This window comes from Bactrocera dorsalis, chromosome 5 (assembly GCF_023373825.1).
Source record: "Bactrocera dorsalis isolate Fly_Bdor chromosome 5, ASM2337382v1, whole genome shotgun sequence".
Lineage (NCBI taxonomy): Eukaryota > Metazoa > Arthropoda > Insecta > Diptera > Tephritidae > Bactrocera > Bactrocera dorsalis.
Genome location: NC_064307.1, coordinates 23190290 through 23216073, shown reverse-complemented (window position 1 = coordinate 23216073; position 25784 = coordinate 23190290). Strand labels below are relative to the sequence as shown.

At 32.5% G+C, this 25784-nt stretch overlaps 1 protein-coding gene across 15 annotated transcripts in view; it reads left to right on the top strand.

The window, feature by feature from the left end:
* LOC105226995 (titin) overlaps positions 1-25784 on the top strand; it is a 358359-nt gene that overhangs the window by 126082 nt on the left and 206493 nt on the right. For 12 of the 15 annotated variants that reach the window (XM_049458988.1, XM_049458990.1, XM_049458989.1 and 9 more), the window contains 6 exons: positions 2909-3031; positions 3097-4404; positions 4465-4806; positions 14901-15077; positions 16558-17340; positions 21149-21220. In XM_049458988.1, the coding sequence (XP_049314945.1) occupies positions 2909-3031; positions 3097-4404; positions 4465-4806; positions 14901-15077; positions 16558-17340; positions 21149-21220 (2805 nt within the window). The remainder of the gene's footprint in view (positions 1-2908; positions 3032-3096; positions 4405-4464; positions 4807-14900; positions 15078-16557; positions 17341-21148; positions 21221-25784) is intronic. The other 3 variants (XM_049459002.1, XM_049459000.1, XM_049459001.1) reach the window with 1 other exon arrangement.

The window sequence follows — 25784 nt, the reverse complement described above, 5'->3', positions numbered from 1 at the left end:
ACAAACACACACTATTAACAAAGAAATTCTGAAATTCTTGGAAAAAATATTTTAAAATCGGCCATTTCGAAAATTTCGCGACATTTTTTTTTTTTCAAATAGTTGTAATCGAAAAAAAAACATTTTTCGTTCAAGTTTTTATGAATTGTATCTCAAAGATTTGTAAAAATTTCATGAAGATCAGTTGAGAAGCTCTCGAGAAATCATGCCGACGAAAAACGCGTTGAAAGACGGCGCAATTAGCCCTGGTGGCGCCGAGCGCACAAGTTCTCAAGGCTGTATCTCCGAAATTATTACTCGGATTAACTTGAAAATTTAGGATAATGTCTAGAGGTGTTATAGAATTTAATAATTCGATTTTTAAACCCGTAAACCCATGTAACTTCGTAATACTGGTTCCAATGCAGAATCTATTTATAGATAACAAGTACTTCTTGGCTTTCATTTACACTCAGGTACCCATTTTTCATCTGTATCACAAAATCTCAAAGCCAGAAATTCTTTTAGTATGCAAAAGCTCGAAAAACTTTTTTCGGATTTTATAGAATACTAAAAGTTTGACAATTCGACGACTATACTCTCCTCCACAGAGCTCAGTCACTGGTCATAATGTTGAAAGATATTGATTCAGCATAAATTGAGGGACACAATTTAGGTTGAGTTTGTTTAGAATAGAATCTCTGTCATAGTGTACCACATTTACTATAAAATATTTTTCAGAGCAAATTCATAACATACACTCAAATAGCAAAACATCTCAATGAAAAGCCAACAACAATCAATATTTACAAGTAAAAGTAGATAAAATATGACTGCAGAAGAATAGTAAAGTTAAAAGTAACAGCAAAATGGAAAACAGCCGCAAATCGATAATGAAAACGTAACAAATCTCAAAAGTAGCAACCAAGTGGCCGGCCATCACTTCAGCTGCCGCAGACAACGCGCCGCGGCTGACCACCGGCAAAACTGCCGCCATAAATGACAAGACGACTGCATAACTTTGCGTCAAGTCTCCGAGGCTTGCCTCAAATATGGCACTGACAGTGGTCATGGCAGTGGCACTGACAGCGAACACTACGAACTGGCGAACTTGTGAAGTACCGCTTCGCAATTGAGCTCCTTCGTCTAACCGGCCATTTCTCTGCATACGTCATTGTTATTGCAGTTGTTCGGTTAGTCATTTGCTTGATCGTTTTGCTTTTGTTGTTATTGTGTGGTTATGTCTAGTTGCATGGAAGTTATTTAGCGTGTGTTGCTCTCTCACAACAGGAATTCCTATTTGCTCGTCATATACTCGCATATGTATGTATGGAAGTAGTAGTGAGCGTGTATGTATATGTTTTCCTTATTGTCCGCAATGAAGGTCATCGTTGTCCAATTATGGCGCGTTCGCATCCGTTACTTTGTTTACGATTCCTCTTAGAGCATTCCGATTCTCCTACAGATTTGGTTAGTTGTTATGAAGTTTCTGTGCTACGCTATGCTGTCTTATGCTGTTTGAGGTGTTAAAAAGGAAGGAGAAAACTTGTTGTTTAACGACATGAGGATGCCTAAAAGTTGCTATAAAAATTTATAGCAAGCTCTTTGGTATACAATTTTACATTTTTAAATTAGTTGTTCAAGGATAAGTTTCACAAATAGTTTTAAGTAATTTTATAGTTTGTCTTTGGTCGTCAGAAAGCTTAGCTTGAGAATGTTTACTAAAGAAATGATAAAAATGCAGGAATCTTCGAGGATAATTAGTTAATGGTTCGTTCTAAATAACTGTTCCCATAATTTTCCAAAAAATTCTACTAAATCTCATCCCGAAATTTTTGTCCTCCGGGTCCCCTTGCTGTGATATTCGTGTGTTAAAAATATAGAGCAATATTCAACGATTTCTATTTTTAATTTCTTATATTTTTAATTTCTTTAATCAAGAACGAAAAACTGTACTTCTCAATGGGTTAATATACTGTTTCTTACATACATATACTGATTTTTCTGATACGGTTCTTGATAAGCTACGTCAGCGCACTGTACGCATCACAAATTCGGCTAACGTAAAGCTCAGCTTATCTCGAGTTAGTAATTGAAGTTCCAGATTTCTATTCAAAAAGGAAAGAATAGCTGAAGAATCTTCGGACATTTTTACAGTTGTTTAACCGAAATATCAACATGAATGTTCTTGAATTGGATACTTTTCGATAAAAATACCGACATGAAAGACCAATTGATATCCCTCTGACAGTTACCATGTTGGTAGTAAAGTTGGAAAAGGTCTTGTATTGAGAGGAGCTCTCCAGACGGTACCTACGATTGCCTCAAAGTTTTGTTTCGGAAAATATGAGTGCCACTCATTTTGCCCTTCCAGACGACAAACGTTATGCTCTTTTCCCTTTCTTAGAGGTGTTTTAAAACAACAATATTTCAGAATAGTTTTTTTTCGGCATCCTCCAAAGTTTTGATCGACTGAACATAAAATTTGTCCTCTGGGTTTCCGATATTTGGTCGACAAGGTACTTTCCTTTCCAGTTTTCATATTCTCTTAAGAATGTTTGGATCTTAACTGTAAAAGCAATGCCATCTGATGCCTCAATATATTTAATTTTACTAGAGAATACTTGGTAGACTCTATTTAAAAGTACTGCAAGTTTTATTACTGTATATAATATCATATTTTAATAAACTTCTTCAAAGCTATGATTTGGTCTACCATTCGTTTCTGCTGCTACCCTTTCCTTATAACTTCTTACCTCAACCACACACTTCCTTTCACTCAAACCACTTCTACAGCACTAACACAATGCATATTCCGTCCAGTTCCTGTCCTGACCAAGTATCCGAACACGTATCTACACGACAATAAAACACTTTCAAATGAATGCTTACCGACAAGGATAAACCTTACACACGATTTTTCTTACAGAGCCCGGACAAATTATATATTAAGGTTGTTGAATTAGAGCCAAAGATCACAACATTAGGCACGAATCTCGATGAGTCCATACGCTTGCAGAGGGATCACGATGAGACTCTTAGGAATATACAGGTTAGTACAATTCTTATGCAAGTTTAACAAGTAATAACATTTTGCTCTCATTCTTCCGTAACTAGAATCTACCCGGCCCGATGGACGAATTCGTACAGAAGGCAGACAAATTACTCGCCAGCAAGCGTATCAGTTCCGAACTAGTCAACGCCATGGCCGATACGCTGAACATCATTTGGCAAGATATTTTGCATTTACTGCAAGACCGCCAACACATACTCCACCTCGCCACACAGTTGCAAGAGAAGATGGCACAGTGTCAGCGACGCATGGACCAACTGGAGGTCGCTTGCATCGACACAATGCTGCCGATAGAAGTGGCGGCCGTGCAAGAGTTCCTCAACAAGTTCAAACAGTTACGCATCGATATGCTCACGGCGGTAATGGCGGCGCTAAAAGATGGCAATGAGCTGCTCGCACAGCTAAAGGAACTTGTCAATCTGGAAACATTAGACACACGACCCGAGCATATCAAGCGTGATGCCGCACGCGCCGTGCACCAAGTCCAGTTGTGGTTGGAGGCGCCACACGATCGTCGTAATGCTTTGGAGACAGCGTGGCAAACGCGTAAAGTACAATTGGAACACTGTCTCACATTAGCGCTGCTCGGACGCGAGTTGGACGAAGTGGAGGCGGCCTTACGGCAGCAACGCAGCGAAGTCGACAGTCTCTTCAGTTTGGGCGAGTGCGAACACACAGCAAATAACGCACTGCACAACTATCGTGAATGGAAACAGCAAGCTTTGCTGCTGCGTGATCGTGCGCTGAAAATCACACGCGCCAAGGAAAAACTACAGGCCTCCGGCACCTTTACTGGCGATGAGGCTTGTGCGCGCGCTTATAATGTGCTGAGCGCCTGTACGGAACACCTGGACCTGGTGGATCAACGTGAACACTGGCTGCAGCAGTCACGTGACTTCTTCGCCAAGGCCGAAAACACGTTGAGCGTGCTCGAGAAACTTGAAGTGGAGTTGGCGAATGTGCGTCTGCCGCCCAATACGCCCGAGAGCTTCACCATGTACGCGAAAGTGACGCGTGATGTACGCAGTTTTACGGAGGAGCCCCTACGTCTCGGCTATAGCATATTAGACGAGGTCGGTCGCACACAACCCGAGACGCAGGGTGTAAAGCGTGTGCTCGACGAAATTGAGAATCGTAAGACGTACATCGAGAGTATTTGTTCGACCAGCAATGAAGACCATCAGCGCGTACAGAAGGCGCTCTCGGATTTTTTGGCGCAGTACAATGATTTGCTCAACTGGCTGATGTCTTCGGGACAATTGTATTTGCAGCAGCACGTCGATATGGGCAGCACATTGGAACAGAGTAAACAGTTCCTATTGCAACACCACGAACTAATGCAGGATTTAGAGGTTGTTTTGAAGATTTTTAAGCAAATTTGCTGCAACTAATTACAAACTTCTGTCTTACAGATCAAAGGCGAGCTCATAAATTTGCTGCTTGAGTCAATTAAAGCGCATCTAGAATCGTTAAGTCCACAACAACGGTACGATGTCGATTCTAAAGCTGAGGCGCTGCACAAGCATTGGATTGAACTGAAGGATTTGGTGCTGAAACGCGTCGATTGTGTTTCCTTGCTTATTGAGTTCTTCGAGAAAGCTAATGAGTTGGCTAGTCAGCTAGATAATCTGGATAAACAGCTAAAACAAACGGCCGATGAGCAAAAGCTACAGTTTTTGCAAGAGAACTGGAAGCACATACGCGCCGATTATGCAGATTTGAAGAGTTTGGGAACACGTTTTATCAATTTGAAAGTGTGTACTTCTATTTTATATAATATTTACAAAACTAAACATTTATGGAGTGGTATTTTAGGTAGTAGTGGTGATTCTCCGGCTTTTAGCTATATCTAATAATATTTTTTTTTTTAAATACTATTAGTTCGGCATATGCATTCGCTTTAATTACCGAAATAACTGAAAGTTATCGTTACTCACACCGGAAATGCTTAAGTACGCAAATTTGTTGTTGCAATACGCTTTCTAACCTATTTTCTCACAATTATCAGCTTTACAATTCTTGGTTAAACCACGAGTACTAACGATAGTTGATACTTAAATACTTTTTAAGAAAATGTTGATACACATGCTTATATATTTTATAGCTTTAAGTAGTCCAACAATCGAGGCAAAGATCCAACACTATAGATAAGGCAAGGAGAGTTAGACACAATATTCGGAGGGTCAGTTCTCGGCTTCTATAAATTTTCGTAGCGAAATATTTATTAATTTTCAAGTAAACCACATGACTTGAATATTTATTCAAATCAAATGAAGGGACCATATTAAACGAAGTTAACTTAAAAATAGTTAACTATTTTGATATCTGACATGAGCAAGTACTTTTATGTCGATTAAATATATATATTTTTTCCAGTCCTGAAACACGTTCATTGGAAATGTTGTTCTGGTTGACAGTCGCGGTCATTATTTGGCAAAGTACTACAGTCCTACCAACGTTAATCCCTCCCATTTTTCTTTTTTGAAAATATACATTTATTAATTACAATTTCCGGAGACATTTTTGACTCATAATGTATATGGGAGCATCTCATTTGTCCCACATTTAAAAACAACACAACTATAACTACACCAAAAATTAAAAACAATGTCTATATTAACAAAAAATAAATAACCTGGGAAAAAGACTTCCAAGCTAATCAAATTCAAATTTAGTCAAAGTGAACTGACTTTAAAAAACTATAATTGTTTGGTCGATTTTGCCTCAGACAAATTCTTTTTTCATAACGGACCTCGAAAAATTAAAACCCAAATGCCAACAAACTCTTAAATTTACGATCACGAATTTCTGACTTCATATATTTATTCAGTTTTATTTCAGATCGATTGTTTTGAATCGCATAACCATTCTGTTCGATTTTAGAAGTCTTGCACATGTGTTTGAGCGTTAGCACTTGCATTGCATCAATTATACAGTAAAAAAACATGCACAACAAGACTTCTTGCAATTTTTATATAAAATCGGAATTTTTATTAAAAAAAAGAACCAAAGTTTAGTTCCACAAACTGCTTATTCTTCTCAAGCAAAGTATATTTAGATTCCAAAGGGCAATTTTTTTCCCCCCCCCCCCCCCAAAATCAAATTATAGGAATGAGTTTGAAAAACAGATTAGATCTTTATTCAAGAACTAAAGTAACTTTGTTATTAATCCATTGTTTTAATATTCCAAACCTGTGTGAAAAGTTGTGCCTTCTCTCGTTATTTTCAGTATATGTCATTAAATTTGGAAGCGTAAACATCCATAATTTTCTTTCATTATAATATGTCGAACAATGTTCTGTGATAAGTCTTTGTCATCTTTATATTAAATGAAAAAAAAACTCAGCCCGGACAAGCCATTTATTTTGGTGACGATGATGGTGAACATAACCTAGCGGAACTAGCGTGACAATTTTGTACGATTTTAAAGGGCTATGCTGGGCTTTCCATGACGGAAAAACGTGCTCGGTGTCGAAATTTAAAGATTAAAAACTGGACGCTATATTTTATGAAAACATTGTCCAACATAATAAGATCTCACAGAATCTCTGAGGGGCACTTTAAGGAGGCATTTCAAATGTCTGAAAGCAACAAAATATATCGAAAGGAAGCAAAAAGTAGGGTGCTATATGATATGCAGCCAACGGAGACGTTCTGAAAGGACAATTTAGAATATCCAAAAAACGCTTGCTTGAAACGCGACAAAGCGATTGTGATAATAAATGGATCCCATTGCGATAACCATAAACCCAGAAAAACAGGTGTAGAATCCAAAACCACTAGCAAAAATCAAGGGCTGTATTATGGACTGCCTAAAACTGGCAAACCATTAACTTTAGAAATATAAAGCTATTTATACCACTGGAAGATAACAATACGTCGAAACGACGAAAAAAATATTATTGGAATATCAAACAATTTTATAATTAAAACGTTTTTTGAATGGGAATAATTTATTTCAACAATTTTCATGACGCGCATCGGCCTTCATGTTGCAAAAAAAAAAACAGTAAAAAATTATTTATAAAGACCGGGTGAGGAAGTTTGTTCCCCAGCCCGCTCCTATTCTGACTACCATTTGCATACATTCGATGTAGAGCTTCCTCACCCAAATACGGTTACATCAAAAACAGGGTATCAAAACATGGCGTTCGAATCTTTCTGGACGCCCAAGCCGACGCAGTTTTGTGAGATGTGAGTCCATAAACTGACGGAAAGTTGGAAAAAATGTTATAAACTTCAGATGTTCAAATTTTGAAAGAAATTACGACTGCTATTAAAAGGTGATTTTTTAAGAGCTTGATAACTCTTTTTTTAACAACAAAAAACGCATAAAATTTGCAAACATCTATCGGTTCTTTATTTTGAAACGTTAGACTTGAGTTCATGAAATTTACTTTTTGAAGATAATCTTATTTTAAATGTGACGCGCTGGTCTTAGGTTGTCATTCGGAAAGTCCAATTTTGGGCAACTTTTTCCGAGCCATTTCGGCGGGAATAGCCCGAAATTTACTTCGGAAATGTTGTCTTCCAAAGCTGGAATAGTTGCTGGGCTATGTCCTGTAACTTTAGACTTGACGTAGCCCCACAAAAAATAGTCTAAAGGCGTTAAATCGCATGATCTTGGTGGCAAACTTACGGGTCAATTTTCTTGAGATGAAGTGTTGTCCGAAGTTTCCCTCAAAATGGCCATAGACTCGCGAGCTGTGTGGCATGTAGCTCCATCTTGTTGAAACCACATGTAACCACGTCAGTTCTTCCATTTTTAAGGGCAACAAAAAAGTTTGTTTTAGCATCGAACGATAGCGATCGCCATTCACCGTAAACTTTGCGTCAACAGCATCTTTGAAAAAATACGCGTCCATTGATTCCACCAGCGTACACCCCACACCCAAACCAGTGCATTTTTCGGGATGCATGTGCAGTTCTTGAACAGGGCTTCTGGTTGCCTCTTCACCCACAATGCGGCCATTTTGTTTATTTACGCTAGCCATTCAACCAGAAAAAAATTTTTTGGGGGAAAAAAAAAAAAAGCCTCATCGGCGAACAAAATTGTCGATAAAAAAGCGGATGTTTCGAACATTTCGACATTCGAACCGACACTGATTTTGGTAATAACAATTCAATGATTGCAAGCCGTTGATCGTGTTAGTAAGTCTATCATGATGAAATGGCAACGCATACTGAGGACATCTTTATCTCTTTGACCCATGTCTAGACAATCCCAAACGTGATCGTCCAAATACATAATGCATGAAAATCCTAACTCAAAAAAATCACCCGTTAGTTACAGATCAAATATGGGTAGTCAAAAAGTCCTATTTCGTATTTCTAATTAACTTCACTTAGTTTTTTTTTTATATTTATAATAAATAAAACAAACAAATATGTACCATTTTAGGGGCGACCACTTTTTGCGATTTTTCCGCTAGAACATTATTCTACCAGTGTTAAAACTTTCATAGTGTAAATCGAAATTTCAGAACGGAAAGCGAGCGAACCAATTGTTGTGCTACAGAGCTGATACAGCATCGTCTCGTAAAAAATTCACAAAATTTCATTGGTGGCCTGCGTGGCATTCTTTTCTTGTTTATACAACAATATTCCAAAATATAGGAATTTCTTCATTATTTTCACAATTTTTGAACAGCTGCCAACTTTTTTCAACTTACCGACATTAAATGTTTTTTTTTGTTAAATGAAAGGCTATAATCACCTGTCCAACACTATATGGCATAACCACCAATGTACGGGGTAGCACTGGAAGATATACGAATCGACCTTACGACCATCTATTGAAAAAGTACGAACAATACTTTTACCAGGACTACCCAATATATATTTCCAAGATGAAAAAAAACTTTTCAAAACAAGTATTTTGGACAAAGACCAAACATGCAAATTTGTAGGTACTCGAAAAAAATGCTATTCAGGACCATATAATAGTCAAAGACACTCACTGACAAAACTCCAAAATCTTATCTAATTATAACTTATTAAAGAACACCGAAAGTAATTTTTCAATCCTTTGAGTAAAAATAAAACATTAACTGTGCTGTTGTGATGACAAACAAATTCTTGACAACAAATTTTTTTTCAGGTGACCTAACAAGCTCTTTATGCTTGAGGAGCGGTTGGTCACGCAGTCAGCACAAGCACTTGCTACATTCAACTCATTTGCAATTAATTTCATTATGACAGCAAAAATTAATTTTTTTTAGTGCCCATTTCTGACATGTTAACCAAACATGAGATATATTTTTGACGACGCACAAATGTGCTGCTGATTTAAATATTTCTCTGTGGTGGTGAGAAGAACATAGAAGATGTGCGAATGAAGGAGTAGTTTTGCAGTAAGGACTGTGGAAGTTGTTTGGGGCCAAATGTGTGAGCAATTGCTCTTCAATTTAGCGAAATAAAAATGAAATAAAAGAGAAGAGAGAAAGAAGTTAGTTGAGTTTGGCACTGAAGAGTAAAAGAAAGCCGAAACAAAAATTTTTAATAAAAAAATATAAATGTGTAAAAGAGATTTTTTCTAATTTTGATTCAAAAAATTTACAGAAATTAGTACTCAGATAACCGTAACTAAAAAAAAAATATAAATTTGAAGAATAGATTTTTTTCTAATTTTAAAGCAATTTCCTAAATTTTGGTTTAAAAAATTTGAGAAACTAGTACTGAAGTAACCATTTTAGAACTAGTATTTAAACTTGTACAATTTTTAACCCTTTCAAAACTAATCAGCTGGTTTTATACCCACTTACATACATACAAACAACTGCTCGCACCAGTGTATATATACTCCCAAAAAATCTCGTTTTTCCCTGTTTAAGTGAAAATCATATCCAAAACAAAAAATTTATTTAATGACTGCTCCACTTCACACTCTACAAAAATAGAAGATTTCAAGTGAAATCAGAATTCGTAGAAATTATGTGAATACACGCACTTAAATATCCCTTTACATAGACGTACTTTCGCATAGCTGCGTGTAAAAGTAAACATTGCTGCTAGAGAACTGTATAATTGCAGTGTGTTGCAAGCAAATGAAGCTATTAAAAGAGTTTCCACTAAGTTGCAGCATAGAAAACCTACAAAAATCTACTTGGCGAATATTTGCAAGCAGATATTGTATTTTTAGGCAAACGCGAAGGCAAACAAACAGAAGTAATGAAGTGAAATTTTACTTGCAGTAGACTTGCAAGGCAATAAACACTTGCTAAAAATAGGCTAGATCCATGAGAGTAGCCGCTAAAACTTCATGTTATGCCACAGACGTCTGGACGAATGTGTTGAAATGTGAGGAATTGCTGGCGAAACTAATCAAATTTGAATTTACATTGTAGAAGTTTACATTGCATTACATTACATACTATATACAGTGTGTAGGTAATCATATACTTCTGGCTGCAGAATGTTTAATGAACTCAGCGAGTATTTGAAACGGTGGCAAGGCAAGTAAATTTACTAACTAAACTGCAAGAGAGTGATTTATGAAGTTTTTGTCAAGCATTTTTTTAATAACAAAATATGTCACATATTTTTAGATGGACTGATCTGATTAAGTTTAGACGTCTACGCCTAATTGTAGGCAACATTTTATATTAAAATCTTAATTTTGCCAGAAGATTAGTATACGGCGGATGTTTTAAGCTCTATAAACGAGCGAAAAATAATAGGAAATATAAAGATTATAATAAAAAATAAATAAATAAATAAAAAAAAATTAAACAAAAAAGTTTAAAAAATATTTACAAAAAAATCACACAAAAATTGATTGATATTGAAAAAATGATATTCCATGTAAATTTTTTATGAATAATTTTTTTTTAATTTTTTTTTTTTAAATTTAATTTTTTTTTAGTTTTTTTATTATAACCAATACATTTGTTATTATTTTTCACATTTAAGCACTTTTGAATTTTTTAATTATCCTTAAGCTACTTCCAAAGTCAATACTTTTTTTAAATTATCCAAAAAATAAATAAATGTTGCCTACATTTAGGCTTGATTTGCCTAAGCAATGCAAATCAAAAGCAAAAACATGCTTTAACAATTTTTATATCTCAGTATTAGTTGTAGTATAATATAATATTTCAAAAAAAAACATAATTATATGGCTAAGTCATATACGCCCAATTGTAGGCAACATTTTATATTAAAATCGTAATTTTGCTAGAAAATTTGTATTCAGCTGAAGCTTTACCGTCTATAATAGGTCTAAAACAGAGAACAAACTGAAATATATACATTACTTATTCTAATGTTCCATTTTTTTTTTAATTAGATCAGTTCTGAGTGATTTTTTTTTTATTTTCCATTTTCCATTACATTTTCGATTATTTTTCACATTTATCCAATTTTTTGATTATTTTCAACAGTTGTAAATTACTTCCAAAGTCAATATTTTATCTACACTTGCCCAAAAAATAAATGTTGCCTACATTTAGGCTGAATTTAGATGAGACAGACCCAAAAGCAAAACAAATCTAAAGCGAAAACATGCTCCATCATCTTTTATGTCTCAGTATTAGTTTAAATATAATATAATAGTTTAAAAATTACATAAGCTCATAAAAATGATAAAAAAGATAAAAATTAAAAAAAAAACGCCTAAAAGCGCTCTTCAAATTTTTAAAAAACTCGTGCTTTCATTTTTACCGTTTCGACATTTGACAAATAAAGCATAAAGAGCTAATGAAGAAACTATTTCATTACTATCTAAGTAGAAAAAAAATGTATATACCCCACACACCTACTTAAAAGTGCGAGTAAGTACGTGATTAAGTGAAACACATGTGAGTTAAACTGCACGATTTGTTTTGCTTGGCGAACTTTGCAAAATATTTCAATCTTTTAAACTACTAACTGTGTGTTCTGCAAGTACAAGAGCATGCATACATATATTGTTTGTATATAATGTACGAAATTAACAATATATTTTAAATATTCATTTATTTACTGTGTAGAAAGTGATTGAGTGATTTTTCGAAAATTATTAAAAGGGAGCAGCTGCACAGGCATCTGTGCTCTATCTCACATTGAAAAGGCACAAGTAGTACATATATACCGTACTGTTCGACTCTTAAACAAATATACACACGCTTTGTATGTATGCGTGACAGCGAAAATTGCTTGCAACAAGCAGGAGTTTTCTCCATAAGCTGATCAAAATAATCGAAAAAGACATGGCAAGCACATAAAAATGTGTTTTATCATAGTCAAATTGCTGAGTAGAAAGGAAGAACGTATTAGGGTTCTAAAAATGTTGGTATGTATATTAAAGCTTATTTCAATTCGAAAAAAAATTGCAAAAAAACATTTTTCACAAAAATATTTATTTTGGAAATTTAAAAAATTGGGAAGTTGGAAAATGTAACGATTCTATTGCTCCGGTTTCATTATTTCCAAAAAGTTCTTAATAATAAACATAAAACCCCGAAAATATTTTCAAATTAGTAACTGGGCCTTTTTATGAACTATATGAAAGTACGCCACGTGTTCAAAAAATAACGAGAATTATCGTTTTTTTGGAACATGATCGGAATACTAACAGATCTGGTGGCGACACACGTCTGCAGAAAGGAGCTGACAGATCGAAAAGACATCAAAAAATGTTAAGAGCAAGGCATCAGGGCAACCATGAAGTATTTCTTGTGCTTAATCCGCATTGGCAAGACTATGCTTTAAGATATCGATAGCCAGGCAGCAGAGTCTGTTGAAATTCGCGTCAAGAAAGGTATCCTAAAGGATGACTACTTCTCATGAACTTAGTAACTGAACTTTATCTGGTATTGCAAAGGATCGAAATTGGTCTATGTGCGGCTTATTAACCTATCAGATTAATCCAAAATAACCTATTTCAGCGATGTGCTTTTAATGTACATTCTGATTGTAAAACGACCTTTTTTGTACATAGAAAAAAGTCTTATGAAACCATATTCGGCGAATGTAGTAAGCTGGGGATCGATACAGTATTGTTTTTAACCAAAAATTCACAAACTAAGAATTTGTTAAATTTTTTATGAAAATCGCCAAGCTCATAAAAAACACGCCAAACCTTACCGGCTGCTACAAAGTAAGCAATGAGTTCAGCTGTCAAGTGAAGTCAAGGCTTTATATATCAACATATTAAAAAGAAAACACGCTTTAAACATTTAGGCTCTCCAAATCCACGATATTTCCATAATTTTTATGAAATTTCGTATTTAAGCATTATGTCTTTCAAATTTAACAAATTTAAGTTTTGTTGGCAAGCAGCTCTTTTGTGAGATATTTTCAGTGTTATTCTTAACAAAAACTTAGACCTTTAGGCAAATATATGTCTAACTAGGGGATAACTGGCAGCTAACTCTCTATGGCTAATTCGAAAAGTTTTGATAACAATTTGCGTTAAACTTTTTTTGTAATACGAAGTACTCTGAAGAATAGATTCTTAGATTTATCTGAGATAGTTTCTCCAATTAAGCGGCTCTTAATTGTAGCACAAAGGTGCACCGCTTCACAGCTTTCCATTTCTTCATATTATCAGATAGATTTTTTATGTACAAAGAGAAAAAATCGTATACTTTTATCCACCCTAATGCATATATAATGAGTATGAAAATATGTGTACTCTATGAATATGTTCTGTTATGTTAAATTGTTACCAAAAAATTAAAAGGAAATGTTTTCAGCTAAAGTACAGTGCAAAAAATCGATATAGTGACAAAATAATCGTCGATCTTCAACGAGAAATCCATGTTTTCGGAAACAACATATAACGTTTTTTTTTGAGCGAGAATTCATTTTTTTTTCAAGAACTGTAATTTTTGTATTTGTTTTCCTTTTTATGTGGCCCTTAATAATAAATTGAAGAGTGCGTGATAAGAGTCTTAAGTGGTAGAATATCTTTACAATATGAACTGCTCAAACATAAGTGCACTCGAACACGCCATTAAGAACATAATTACAAGCTAAGAAACACGCTTGAAAAAAATTTTTTATCTATAAAATAATATTATAATATTATCTAAAGAACTAATAATTAGGTTAGCTTTGAGGAGATTTCAATAGGAACTATAACAAAAAAAGACGATGCAGCAAACAAAAAACAACACCAAAAAATAAACAACAAATAAATCGAAAAAAACAAGCAAAAAACAACCTCCGCTAGTAAATAACAAACTAATTGAGTATATAAATATAGCGGATAAACGCTTTCAGCATTGCCATTAATTAAATTATACACTTGCAAACCAAATATATATATATTCCTATACAAACTTACATATGTATATGTAGATATGAACATATTTATATCAAAAAGCTACAACTGTATCTACTTAAATATTTACATATATAAACCACTTAAATGCGCCTGGCTGCATACAACTCCCAGCTGAGCGGCACTAAATAGTGCAACTTCCGTCCCTTTCGCTTTGATTTTGAGATTTTTTGAAAGCGGCACGCGTTTTCGAAGCGCTTTCGGCAGCGCGCATGCCGCTATACAACACTTGAAAGCACAACAACAAATACTGAGCATTTAACACAATATATATAAATATTATATATACTTATGTATAAGCTTATATACATATGCTTGCGGTTCGGAGAAAAATAAACACAAAATTAGTAACAAAATGTCTATATAAATCTTTGTATGTATGTATGTCTGTACATATATATGTATAAATAGAAGTATTAATGGAAAATAAGAGAAAATCTATAACGGCAACATTTCTGCTATTTCTGTCATTTCAAAAACCAACAACAACCACAACAACAAAATATGTATGGCGCTGGGCGCACACGCATAAACTACTGTGCTCACACACACTAACGCATTTGGCGCTGTGCTGTCGTACAGATCGTGGATCCATATCTCGAAACGAAATCCTCAGTGACGGCAGTCGAAGATATCCTCAACGGTTTCAGTAAGCGTCAAGTCGATGTAACAACCAGTCTAGACAATTGGACAACGCAAATAGCGGAGAAGCGTGAAGTCGAAATCATACTGGAGAAAATCATGAGTGACAATGAGGAGGTGAGTGGTGGGAGCGGTATATGAATTGTTTGAATGTTTTAGCAAAATAAATAAAATTAATATAATATAAAAAAAAATATATAAAAATAAATGAAGATGTATTCAAAAAGAAAAAAAAAGTAATAGTAGAAAAAATGGAAATAATAATAAATATATAGAAAAAATAATTTTAAACAAAGTTAAATAATAATAAATGAATAAATAAAGTAAATAAAAAGAAAAATTAATAAAAAAAATTAAAAAATATAAATAATAATAAATAAAAAATTAAAAAATTGAAAAAATTGCCAAAAATAAAAGAATAATAATAATAATAAATAAAATACAAATAGCAACAAATATATAGAATAATTAAATTTAAATTTGTAGAAAAATAAAAATAAAAATAAATAAATAAAAAATATAGAAAAATTAAAAAAAAATAAAAAATTCTAAATAAAATAAAAATGACAATGAGTATATAGAAAAAATTAATATTAAATAACAAATAATAAATAAAATAAAAATTACTACAGAGATATTGAATAAATAATATTAAATTTATAAAAAAATGAGATAAATAAATTCAGATTAAAGTAAATGAATAAAAATAAATATATAGAAAAATAAACAAAAAATAAAAATTCGATAAAAAATTTAAATGACATTAAACAAACGTTTAAATAAACAAATCTAAACAATATTAAATGAAAAATTAATAGAAAAATATTTAAAAATAAAAAATAAATAAAACATTTTAAACGAAATATAAAAAAATAAAAATTGAAATAAAAAAATTAAATTAAACAAATTTAAATTATTATTTTAATTAAATTATTTATTATTATTAAATTATAGAATAAAAATTAATAAATATAAAAATAAAAAAGCTAAATAAATAATGTATAAAAAAATCTAATTAAAAGATAATAAATACATGGAAAAATATATAAAATTTAAAAAAAATAATAATAAAAAATAATCAAATAAATAATTTTAAATAAATAATAAATAACAAAAATTATAAAATTCCACAAAAAATGATAAAAAATTAAAAATAAATAAAAAGTATGAAATAAAATAAAAAAATAAATATATAGAAAAAATTAAAAAAAGAAAGACAATAAAATTTAAAAATTATAAATAAATAAAAAATCCATAGAAAACTTAAAACTAAATTCTTTAAAGAAAATGCAAACGCAAAAACAACAATATTTGAAAAATAAAACTAAAATCTTGTTATAAAAACAAAAATAAAAAGTGAAAAATATTAAGAAAATTTATTAATAAAAATAAAAATCACAAACTGCAAGTAAGCAAACCCATAACATAACAAAATATAAACAAAAACAATTTTTTTAAACAAATCAAAAGTAAACAAACAAATTCGTCGTACAAAAAAATTTCACATAAACATTTAACAAATCACTTCTCACGCCAATTGTGTATTTTCACTAAAAAAAATCATATTTTTCATTTCACGCACAAAACCTAACTGCAGACGGCCACAAAGACAACCCAAGTGGATACACAACTGTATCCAGTTTTCACTTCATCCTCCCTGGACGCGCGTCAATTGCACACGATCACCAGCGATAAGCTCACACATGTGCTGCAGGACATCGACAAGGCGCAGGATGAGCTCCAGCATCGCATACACACCACGCTCGGCATACAAACGAAAAATCCCGAATCATTGCAAAAAATCGAACAGGTCATTAGCAATTTGCGTGCGCTGAAATCCAAATTGGAGGGCATACGCTACGACTACAAAACGCTGCTGGAGAATATACTGAAATTCTTGGCCGAGATCACCGAACTGCAACGCAACATCGATGACTTTTTCGCCAAACAACAGCAACAACAGAGCCAGTTGGGCGGTAGCGGTGGTGACGTGGCCGATATTGAGCGCACCATTACCGAGCATGAGAAATTCCGCGATACTTGTATGGATAAATTTAGATCGTTAATCACACAATCCGAATTGCTGATCGATCGCGTGCGTGCACTGGAACCGCCGGGCGCACGCGAAATCGACACCGATCGCATACTGAAATTGCTGGAGAATTTGCGTCTTCATTTCGAGGCGGGCAATAGTGAGAGAATGTCGCGTCTGGAGCGACTCGGCAAGCTGGAACAATTCAAAACGGATCTGTGCGATATTAATCGCAGTCTGGATAGTGTTAGCAAGCAATTGCATGAGATCAATGAACAAAGTGTTGATAGCTTGGCGGCGGCAAAGACAACATCGTTGGCGTTCGAGTATTTTGAGCGCACCATTGAGGTGAGTTTTTGTGGGGGTGTGTGTGTGTGTTTGGGAGGGTGGCACGTGAGCTGTAAAACTGCCGGTGTTGTGTATAATGGACAATTTCAAAGACAAGTGTATTGAAGCGAACGGTAAAATCATTATAGTTTGCAAATGTTGGCATCTACTAGTGTATATTTTCCTAGATGTGTGTGAAAATGGGTGTGTAACGAATTGTGGCAGGTGCGCGAGCCAGATGTTTTGTTTTCGGATTTTAATTATTTTTATTTTTTTTTGTTTTGTGTAGGACACACTTTTGTTATGGGTTCAATGAACAATGAACAAGGTGTTGTGCGCCAGCTATTTAGAAAACTGTTTGTTTAAGCAAGAAATCTGCGAAATGAAATAAAATGTTGTGAAAAAAAATTTAAATTTCATAAAAAAAATTAAAGAAATATTTTGAATGAAAATATTGAGAAATATTGAAAACAGGAAATCAAGAAAGTAGCCTAAATCAAAACTTCTAATCATCCTAAACAGTGAGGCCTTAAGATATTCGCTATATATTTATTCTTAACTGTATTTTAAAATAAAAAATAGAACAAATTACAACAATAAATATCAAAATAATAAAAAAATAATTAATAAGATCTGCACCATAAAAAATTAGTGATTTCAATTTTTCGAATTGAGAGTAGATTCGATTGACGTGGGATTGTCGTTAATGGTGTGTTAGTCGGTACTAAAAATAATTTCAATATTTTTATAAGTGTGGTCTTCAAAATATTGCGCGAATTTCTAGATAATTGGAAGTTGAATTTTTTTCTTTGATTTTAAATTATTGGATTTTCAATTAAAAAAGTATGCTTTCAGATTTAAAAACATGTTTTCTACAAAAGATTTTAAAAAATAATAAAATTATATTTGATAAGGGTTGACATGAGCTACCTCGAGTAAAAACAGCCTATTTCTCATATAAGAAATGAAATATTTTATTAGAACTTTTTATTGTTACAAACATACACTATTAACAAAAAAATTCTGAAATTTTTGGAAAAAAAATTTAAAACTCGGTCAATGTGACACCATTTCTGGTGACTCCTCGGAAAAAAGGTGCTTCGCCTTCAAAAACACAGTTTCGAGAAAAACGCTTTCAAAGATGGTGCTTTAAGCGCACAAGTTCTCAAGGCTGTATCTCCGAAACTTTTACTCGTATCAACTTGAAAATTTAGGACAATATTCAAGAGGTGTTGTAGAATTTAATGAAACAATAAAAAAAATTTAATTTAATAAACTTAAATTTAAAACCTGTAAGCTCATGTAACCCTTTAGTACTCATCTTGGAACATAACTGTAAAAACGAACCAAAAAAGTGAAAAATTATAAAACAAAATCAATCTTAGATTTCGGGGTAAAAAATTATATGGAAGAATAAAAGTATGTCCTATAGAAAAATAAATATTGTATTATTGATGAATAAAGAGGGCTAGTAGAGAAAAAGCAACAATTTTATCATTAAATACTGCTTTTGTGTATAAATAAAAAAATATTAGCGACTTTTGGGAATGAGATGTAGAAGCCTAAACATTTTACATACCACAGCTAGATTACTCCATCATTTTTTAGGCCATGCCTCTTAGCAGCCGCTCAGGTTAGACGCGATAACCTTTTGTCAAAAACGATACTGTAACAATGTTACAGCCTTCATATACGCCAGACATAGCGTGACCTTATGTGTGACCTTTTCTATTTCAAATATTAGACGTTATTTTACATGATAGATGAAAATTGCTGAAAGAGCTAAACCAAAATAAAGTTTTAATTGCTCAAAAAAACATTGTCCAAATGATCTTCAACCAACAACTACATACAATAGGTAAGAAATTATCATCGTTTAACATAGTGATTTATAGTATTTATTTCAAAGTGCCTTCAAGATCAAAGATCAAAAGATCAAATTATCGGAATAGTTATTATTTTGAAGGTGGTCAGCATTTAACCAGAAACTGGAAGTTATTTTACTCCTTAAATATGAAAATCAAGGCTTATTTTAGCGAACAAAATAACTGCGACTTCCTAGTAATATACTGACCACCTTCAAAGTAGCCGAAAAATTAGGCTGGAATTTCATGTTCCAAGAGTTTTTTATTATTTTGGATTCGAATCGGCTTTAATTTGTAATTTTTATTTAATTTTAGAAAGCAAATTCTATTCCTTTTCGCAAATATAAAGCGTAGTAAAGGTATTCTTCTGAGAAACATTTTACTGGACAGCCGCCGAATTTTCATTTTAAAACTTAGATTTTAATGAAACGTAATTAAGCCATATTTTTTCTTAAAAAAAGAGGCAAATACGTTTGACTTTAATAAGAAAGTGTTCTAAAGAAATCCGCCATATCTCTTTTTCGTTTTACATGGTTTGAAAATTGAGGTTTTTGCTAACAATCTACTGAAACGATAAGTTAGAGTAGAGGCTGTTCATCATATGCAGAGACCCAAATAAATCCCGTCCCAAGACAGTCGGGTCAACTCGGCAGAATTCTGACGATATAACAACAACAACCCAAATAAATATTTTACGTAGAATATTTTTCGGAAATAATTAGAAAGGAACTGCGGTAGTATGATGTTTAGAGATAAACACTAGCACTGTGTAGTATCTAGACAAGATCTCGATACCGACCAAGAAATAAAACAAAATAATTTAGTCACCATAGCCACACTTCGCACCGGAAGACATACAACTTGGGTTAGACAAGCAATCTCAAGCACCCGAGCAGAAGTCGAACAAGAAAAACCTTCTCATACGTTAGTCATTAGCCTCACGGAATCGATTTAAGACATGTAGAACCCAAAATATGTTCGACAACAGCACAGCCGTGATAATAATCATAATCATATTAATTAAAACAAAAAATGGGAAGGTTGAAAAAAAGTATGGTAAAAAACATAAGATGATGAAATACATAAACCGAAGAGCGCAATAAAATGCACGATTAAGAACTTATACTGAGCGTTGCCACCTTTTTAATAATTTTAGTTCAATAAAAGTAATAATTTAGATTATGAAGTTACACTTTGGGTATGAAACTAACAAGGAAGAAGGCTAACATTAGAAAATAAATTATTGAGAAGCGTTGCCACCTGTTTATATTTGCAATTAGAATAAATTGATAAAAAAGTAACATATAATAACTTATCAAATCTTACATTGACCATATTATTGTCGCAAAAATTTTTAAGAAGAGTTGCCACCTAGTTAGAACAGTAAATTAAGAAATCTGGGGACATTATTTCAAAAGATTAATAGTTTACTTCTGAAAATAATTTATGTAAATAATATTAAAACAAGAAAAATGTTAACGTCGGCCACAAGGAAGCTATACATAGCCTTGCTGTGCACAGGTTGAAGTTTTCCTTAAAAGAACTTGTTTTTGAGAGATTAGTTTTTATGGCAGCTATAGTGGTGCGATCTGGAACATTTCTTTAGATATTATATTTTTGATTTAGACAATAAATCATGCCAAATTTCGAAATAAAAAAAGACTTTTATAATAAGAAATTCATTGAGAAGAATATAAAAATAATAAGAAAAATTTTAGCATTTTATAACCATTTTTTTCAATATTTTTCAAAATTCGCATATGCAAACAACAAATCATATCTCCAATTTAAATAATATTCTACCATATTTTAACTTATGTCTGTGTAATTTCGCATGATTTTTGAACTGTTTATTTTTATGAAAAATAAATAATTTCAGAAATTTATAAACAAGCATTTTATGACATAACCGCTATTTATTGTAATGAGCTGCATATGAAACTGTATATAAACAAATCTTTCAGAACTCAATGCCAACATTTTTGGTGCCCGTTAAGCATCAGCTACGTTGGGGTCATAATAGCAAACCGCTGAAGGTATTTAAATATTAATTAGCTTCTATTTAATGCACAAATAGATTATACACTAATTTTGTTTTGCTGAAACAATACTTTTCATTTGACTATCAGCCATTAAATTTGACTTTTTTCAACAACAACACCACAACAAATGATCGTTCTGAATGTTTGTGTGCTTTCTTTTCTACTATGACTATCCATTCAATAAATGGCAATTATGCAATTTAAATTTCCCCAGACTCAATAAAATTAATTACAGAGCTTTTAAGCAGCTACATATGTAAACACCAATACATATATGCGCTCTTTTTATACATATATACAAATGATCACTTCTATATCATTTGCGGTTCATCGATCCATCAGTTGGGTGACGGCGCCAAAGCAGCCGGTAAATGTCAACGCATACAAGACAAGTTCATTATTTGCTCGACTTGTATTTATTGTTGTTATTATTTTATTTTTGGTTTTTCCATTTTATTTATGCGTTGCTCGGCGTTTAAATGTTACAACAATAAGCATGACGCAAATCTTCCTGTTTGTATTTGCTGAACACAAAGAAGAAAATGCCACGCGTTGTCTAGTATACATGAGAACAACAACAAATTGACACACATATACATATGTACATATTTATACAATATATATACATACATAAATATATATGTACACAAATATATACTATATATTGTATATACAAGCGCAAACGTCACAACTGCGAATGATCTTCTTTTCACATAAAATAAAATCACACAAAAGGCAACTGGGCGTTGTTGCGCTGTGGCACTTTGCCATTATAAATATTCGCGAAAATTTGCTATGAAAAACTGTCTACCAAAATGCCACATACATTTCATTTGTTTAAGCCAAACATTTTGTGCGAAAACTTTTCAATAAATTACATTTCGAAATTGGCTGTCAGGCGATGGAGGAGATTTGTCTAAATAATCCGGATGTACAATGCCGTTGTATAGCGGTATTTGTATAGTTTAGTAAAAGCGCGTTTATTTTTAAATGCAACACTGCAATTAAATAAATAAAGGGAGAATTTAAAAATTGATTTTTGATATTTTAGGGCAAATTGTGAGCAAGATTGATGATCTTTGCTAGATCTTCGATGAACTTTTGGTTCAAAAAAAGGGAATTTACTGTTTATAATATTTAATACTGTAGCATAATGAAAAATTTTTGTAAAATTTAATATTTTCAATATAATAGAAAATTATATCAATAATGTAAACTTTAAAGAGCAATTGATGCCTATACGTTTGGCAGAAATCAGCAATGTTTATATTTTGAGGTAAGGCTGTAATATATACAACCTTTCCCGTTAAGAGAGTCAAGCCTATTTATTTATTATTGAATATGAAAATTATTAAAGTGCTAAAATATGTGAGAATGTATAAATAAATATGTATTTTTTTTAAATATTTTCCAAATATTCAAATTGGGGTTTTTAACATTTGTGCCGCAAATTAGTGATCAGAACATCAACGAATTAAGAATTTTTCTAAATCATTACATATCTATAATATTAAACAAATTTTGTAAATTTATTTATTTATTTTAAATATTTTATATACTTAGACTACCATAAGCCGATCATAAAATTAAAAGCAAAAATCGTGCCTCAGGCAAAATGTTACTCATACGCCCCGTACTGTAAATGCACACGGTAACATTGTTAAACGCACGCTGACGGTATTTAATAAACTGAATTATAGTATATTTTTTCTTAAAAAAAATAAGTAAATAAAATAAAGCAAAATGTTTTTAAAGTGATAGACATTATATATTGAAATTTTTTTTTTAATTTTTTTTCAATTTATTTTTACTTTATTTATTTTTTTTTTGATTTCACTCTGATGTCACTAAAATCTAAAGCCTGTAAAAAATTTCTGTTGCGTTATCATAACTAAATCGATTTGAATATTTTTTACACACATCTGTATATTATGGCTCTATAATAATCATATTATTTAAAACAGAAAGTGAGAAGGTTGCCACACTTATAAAAAAAAGTTTTATAAAAACATAAAAAGATGAAAGAAAGAAACTGAAGAGCGCAAGAAAATTCACCATTAATAATTTATTTAAGCGTTGCCACCTGTTTAATAATTTTAGTTCAATAAAAGTAATAAATTAGTATCATAAAGTATAATTTAGGTATGAAACTAGCAACAAGGAAGGCTTGCATTACAAAATAAATTATTGGGAAGCGTTGCCACCTATTAATATTTTTAATTAAAATAAATTGATAAAGCAAGTGACGTATACAATACCTCAAATAGATAATATTATTATCGAAGAAATTTTTATGGAAAGTTGCCACCGTGTTAGAACATTAGATTAAAAAATTAGGGGACATTATTTTAATAAATTAACAGTGACAACAAAAGAATAATATTTGAAAACTTCTTTTTGACGTCCTGATTTGAGATGAATTTTCTCCCATCTAAAAAAAATGTTGGAGATACCGAAACAAGTAAAACTCTGAAGGTGCCAAGTCTGGATAATATGGATGGTGTACTAGCACAGCCCAATCAAGCTGCAAGAGCTTTTGGCGAGTCATTAAACTTGGACGTGGGCCCGCATTATTCTGGTGGAACACCACACCTTTTCTAGTAATCAATTTTGGCCTCTTCTGTTTGAGAGCACTACTCAATATGTCCAGTTGAACATAGTGCACTTCAGAACTAATCGTGATATTCGGACATAAACGGAAATAAACGATACCTTTGAAATTTCACTAAACAGACAACATAACTTGTTTTTTTGGTGACTAACGGCTTTCAAACAAGCCTTACTACATCGGCTCATATAACACACGGTTAAGTGTGAAAATGGCTGTGAAAAAATAAGATTAGCTGTTGTTATCAAACGAAATTACTTTTTGAACGACTCAGTAAGGAGGTCTTAAAATTATATTACAGGATCGACCATAGCTTTGTGACATTAAAACTATCCGAAAAGTAAAATTATTTCGTGATACGTTTAAACAATCTTCAATGTTTCGTAGTTGGTTTGAATATTTTTGGTTCAAAGGCAGAACTAACTGCGGTAATCTCTTCTAAAAATCTTTAATAGGAAAAGGTTTTATGGACGAGGAAACTTCAAGTCATAACAACATCAAATAGAAGAAGTGTACATAGCATTGAAAATCCGCTGATTTAAATAAACTTTTTTTCTTAAAAAAAATTCAGTGTGTTCTTTTTTATTGCGAAATTAAGAAGTCCTCAATTTTCTTTAAAAAAAAAAACTCTCGTGCGAGCTATTTTTGGCTGCGTCTATCAAGTATAAAACCTTAGCAATAAATATTCTTTTACACAATTATGCTGAAAGCATTTTAATTTATGAGCAATTCGAATATGAGTCTGCTAAAAAAGTGCAATGCAGAATTTTTGAAAATAATTCGAAATTTATTGCTGCCCAAAAAACACACAAGCGCACGGTTTCTTAATGTGTCTTGCGGCCAAGACTATGAATTTCGGTGGAAAGTCTGTACAGCAACAACCATATCTACAATTAATAAACAAAATGTTGGAAAAAAATCGCAAAAACATGCGTTGATATGTTTTGATTATATTTTCGGGCAAGTAAAGCCATAAAAAAATGAAGAGAAACAAAATACGGACATAAAACAAAAACACAAGCAAATACATAAAACATTTACGAGACTGGGCTGGTTTGTATGGGCCGTCATAGGCATGCTTACATAGATAGAAGCGAATAAATGCATGTAGCATGTGCAACAGTGTTCTTGCAACAACAAGGAACGTTTATTTTTTAAAAAACACTTTTTTTCAGTTTCGGCAACATACAACCAGTCACATACATACATATGTACATATACTTATACACTTTATTTTTATGCATTTTGTGGTGAATTTCGCGCATCTTCCAAATATCTCAAGTTGCACCGGTCGAGTATCTGTTGCAACTGCAACACTTTATGCCGGTCTAGAATTCTGCGAATCGTATGCTATGCTCCGCTGATGGACAGACTGACAGACATATAGCCAGCGCAGCTGTTGGCCATTTTTAATTAGAGACAACATCGCTTGATGCGCCACTAATTGTTTTGGACTGATTGATGCTCGAGCGAATATAGAGTGGCAAGTACGCACACAGACTATTTGCCAAGCGATGGCGATTTTTGGTTGCGTGTTTATGTAGGAAATTTCCAGAAATCACTTGCACATTTTGTAGACAATTTGTGGATACATGAATTATGCTCGAGAGATTTATGGGTAGAAGTAATAGGCAAATAAATTACGAAAACTCAAATATTTTTAGAAAAAAAATAAAATTGTAGAAGTTGAAGAAGTTGAAGAAGCAAGAAATTGCAGATACATTTTTAAAAATAAATCTTCTTATTTACTGGCGTAAACACCACTTACGCGGTTACAGCCGCTGAGGGTATCTATGTGGGTGTGGTTATATCATGTTTTAAATAATTTATGAAGTTTGTCAGAAAACATAAATTAACACTAAATTACAAAATAATTTCAGTACACTAAATACTAATGTCTGGCTGCAAAGACACGTTAATTATGCTGTATTCTTATTATAGTAGTTTTTA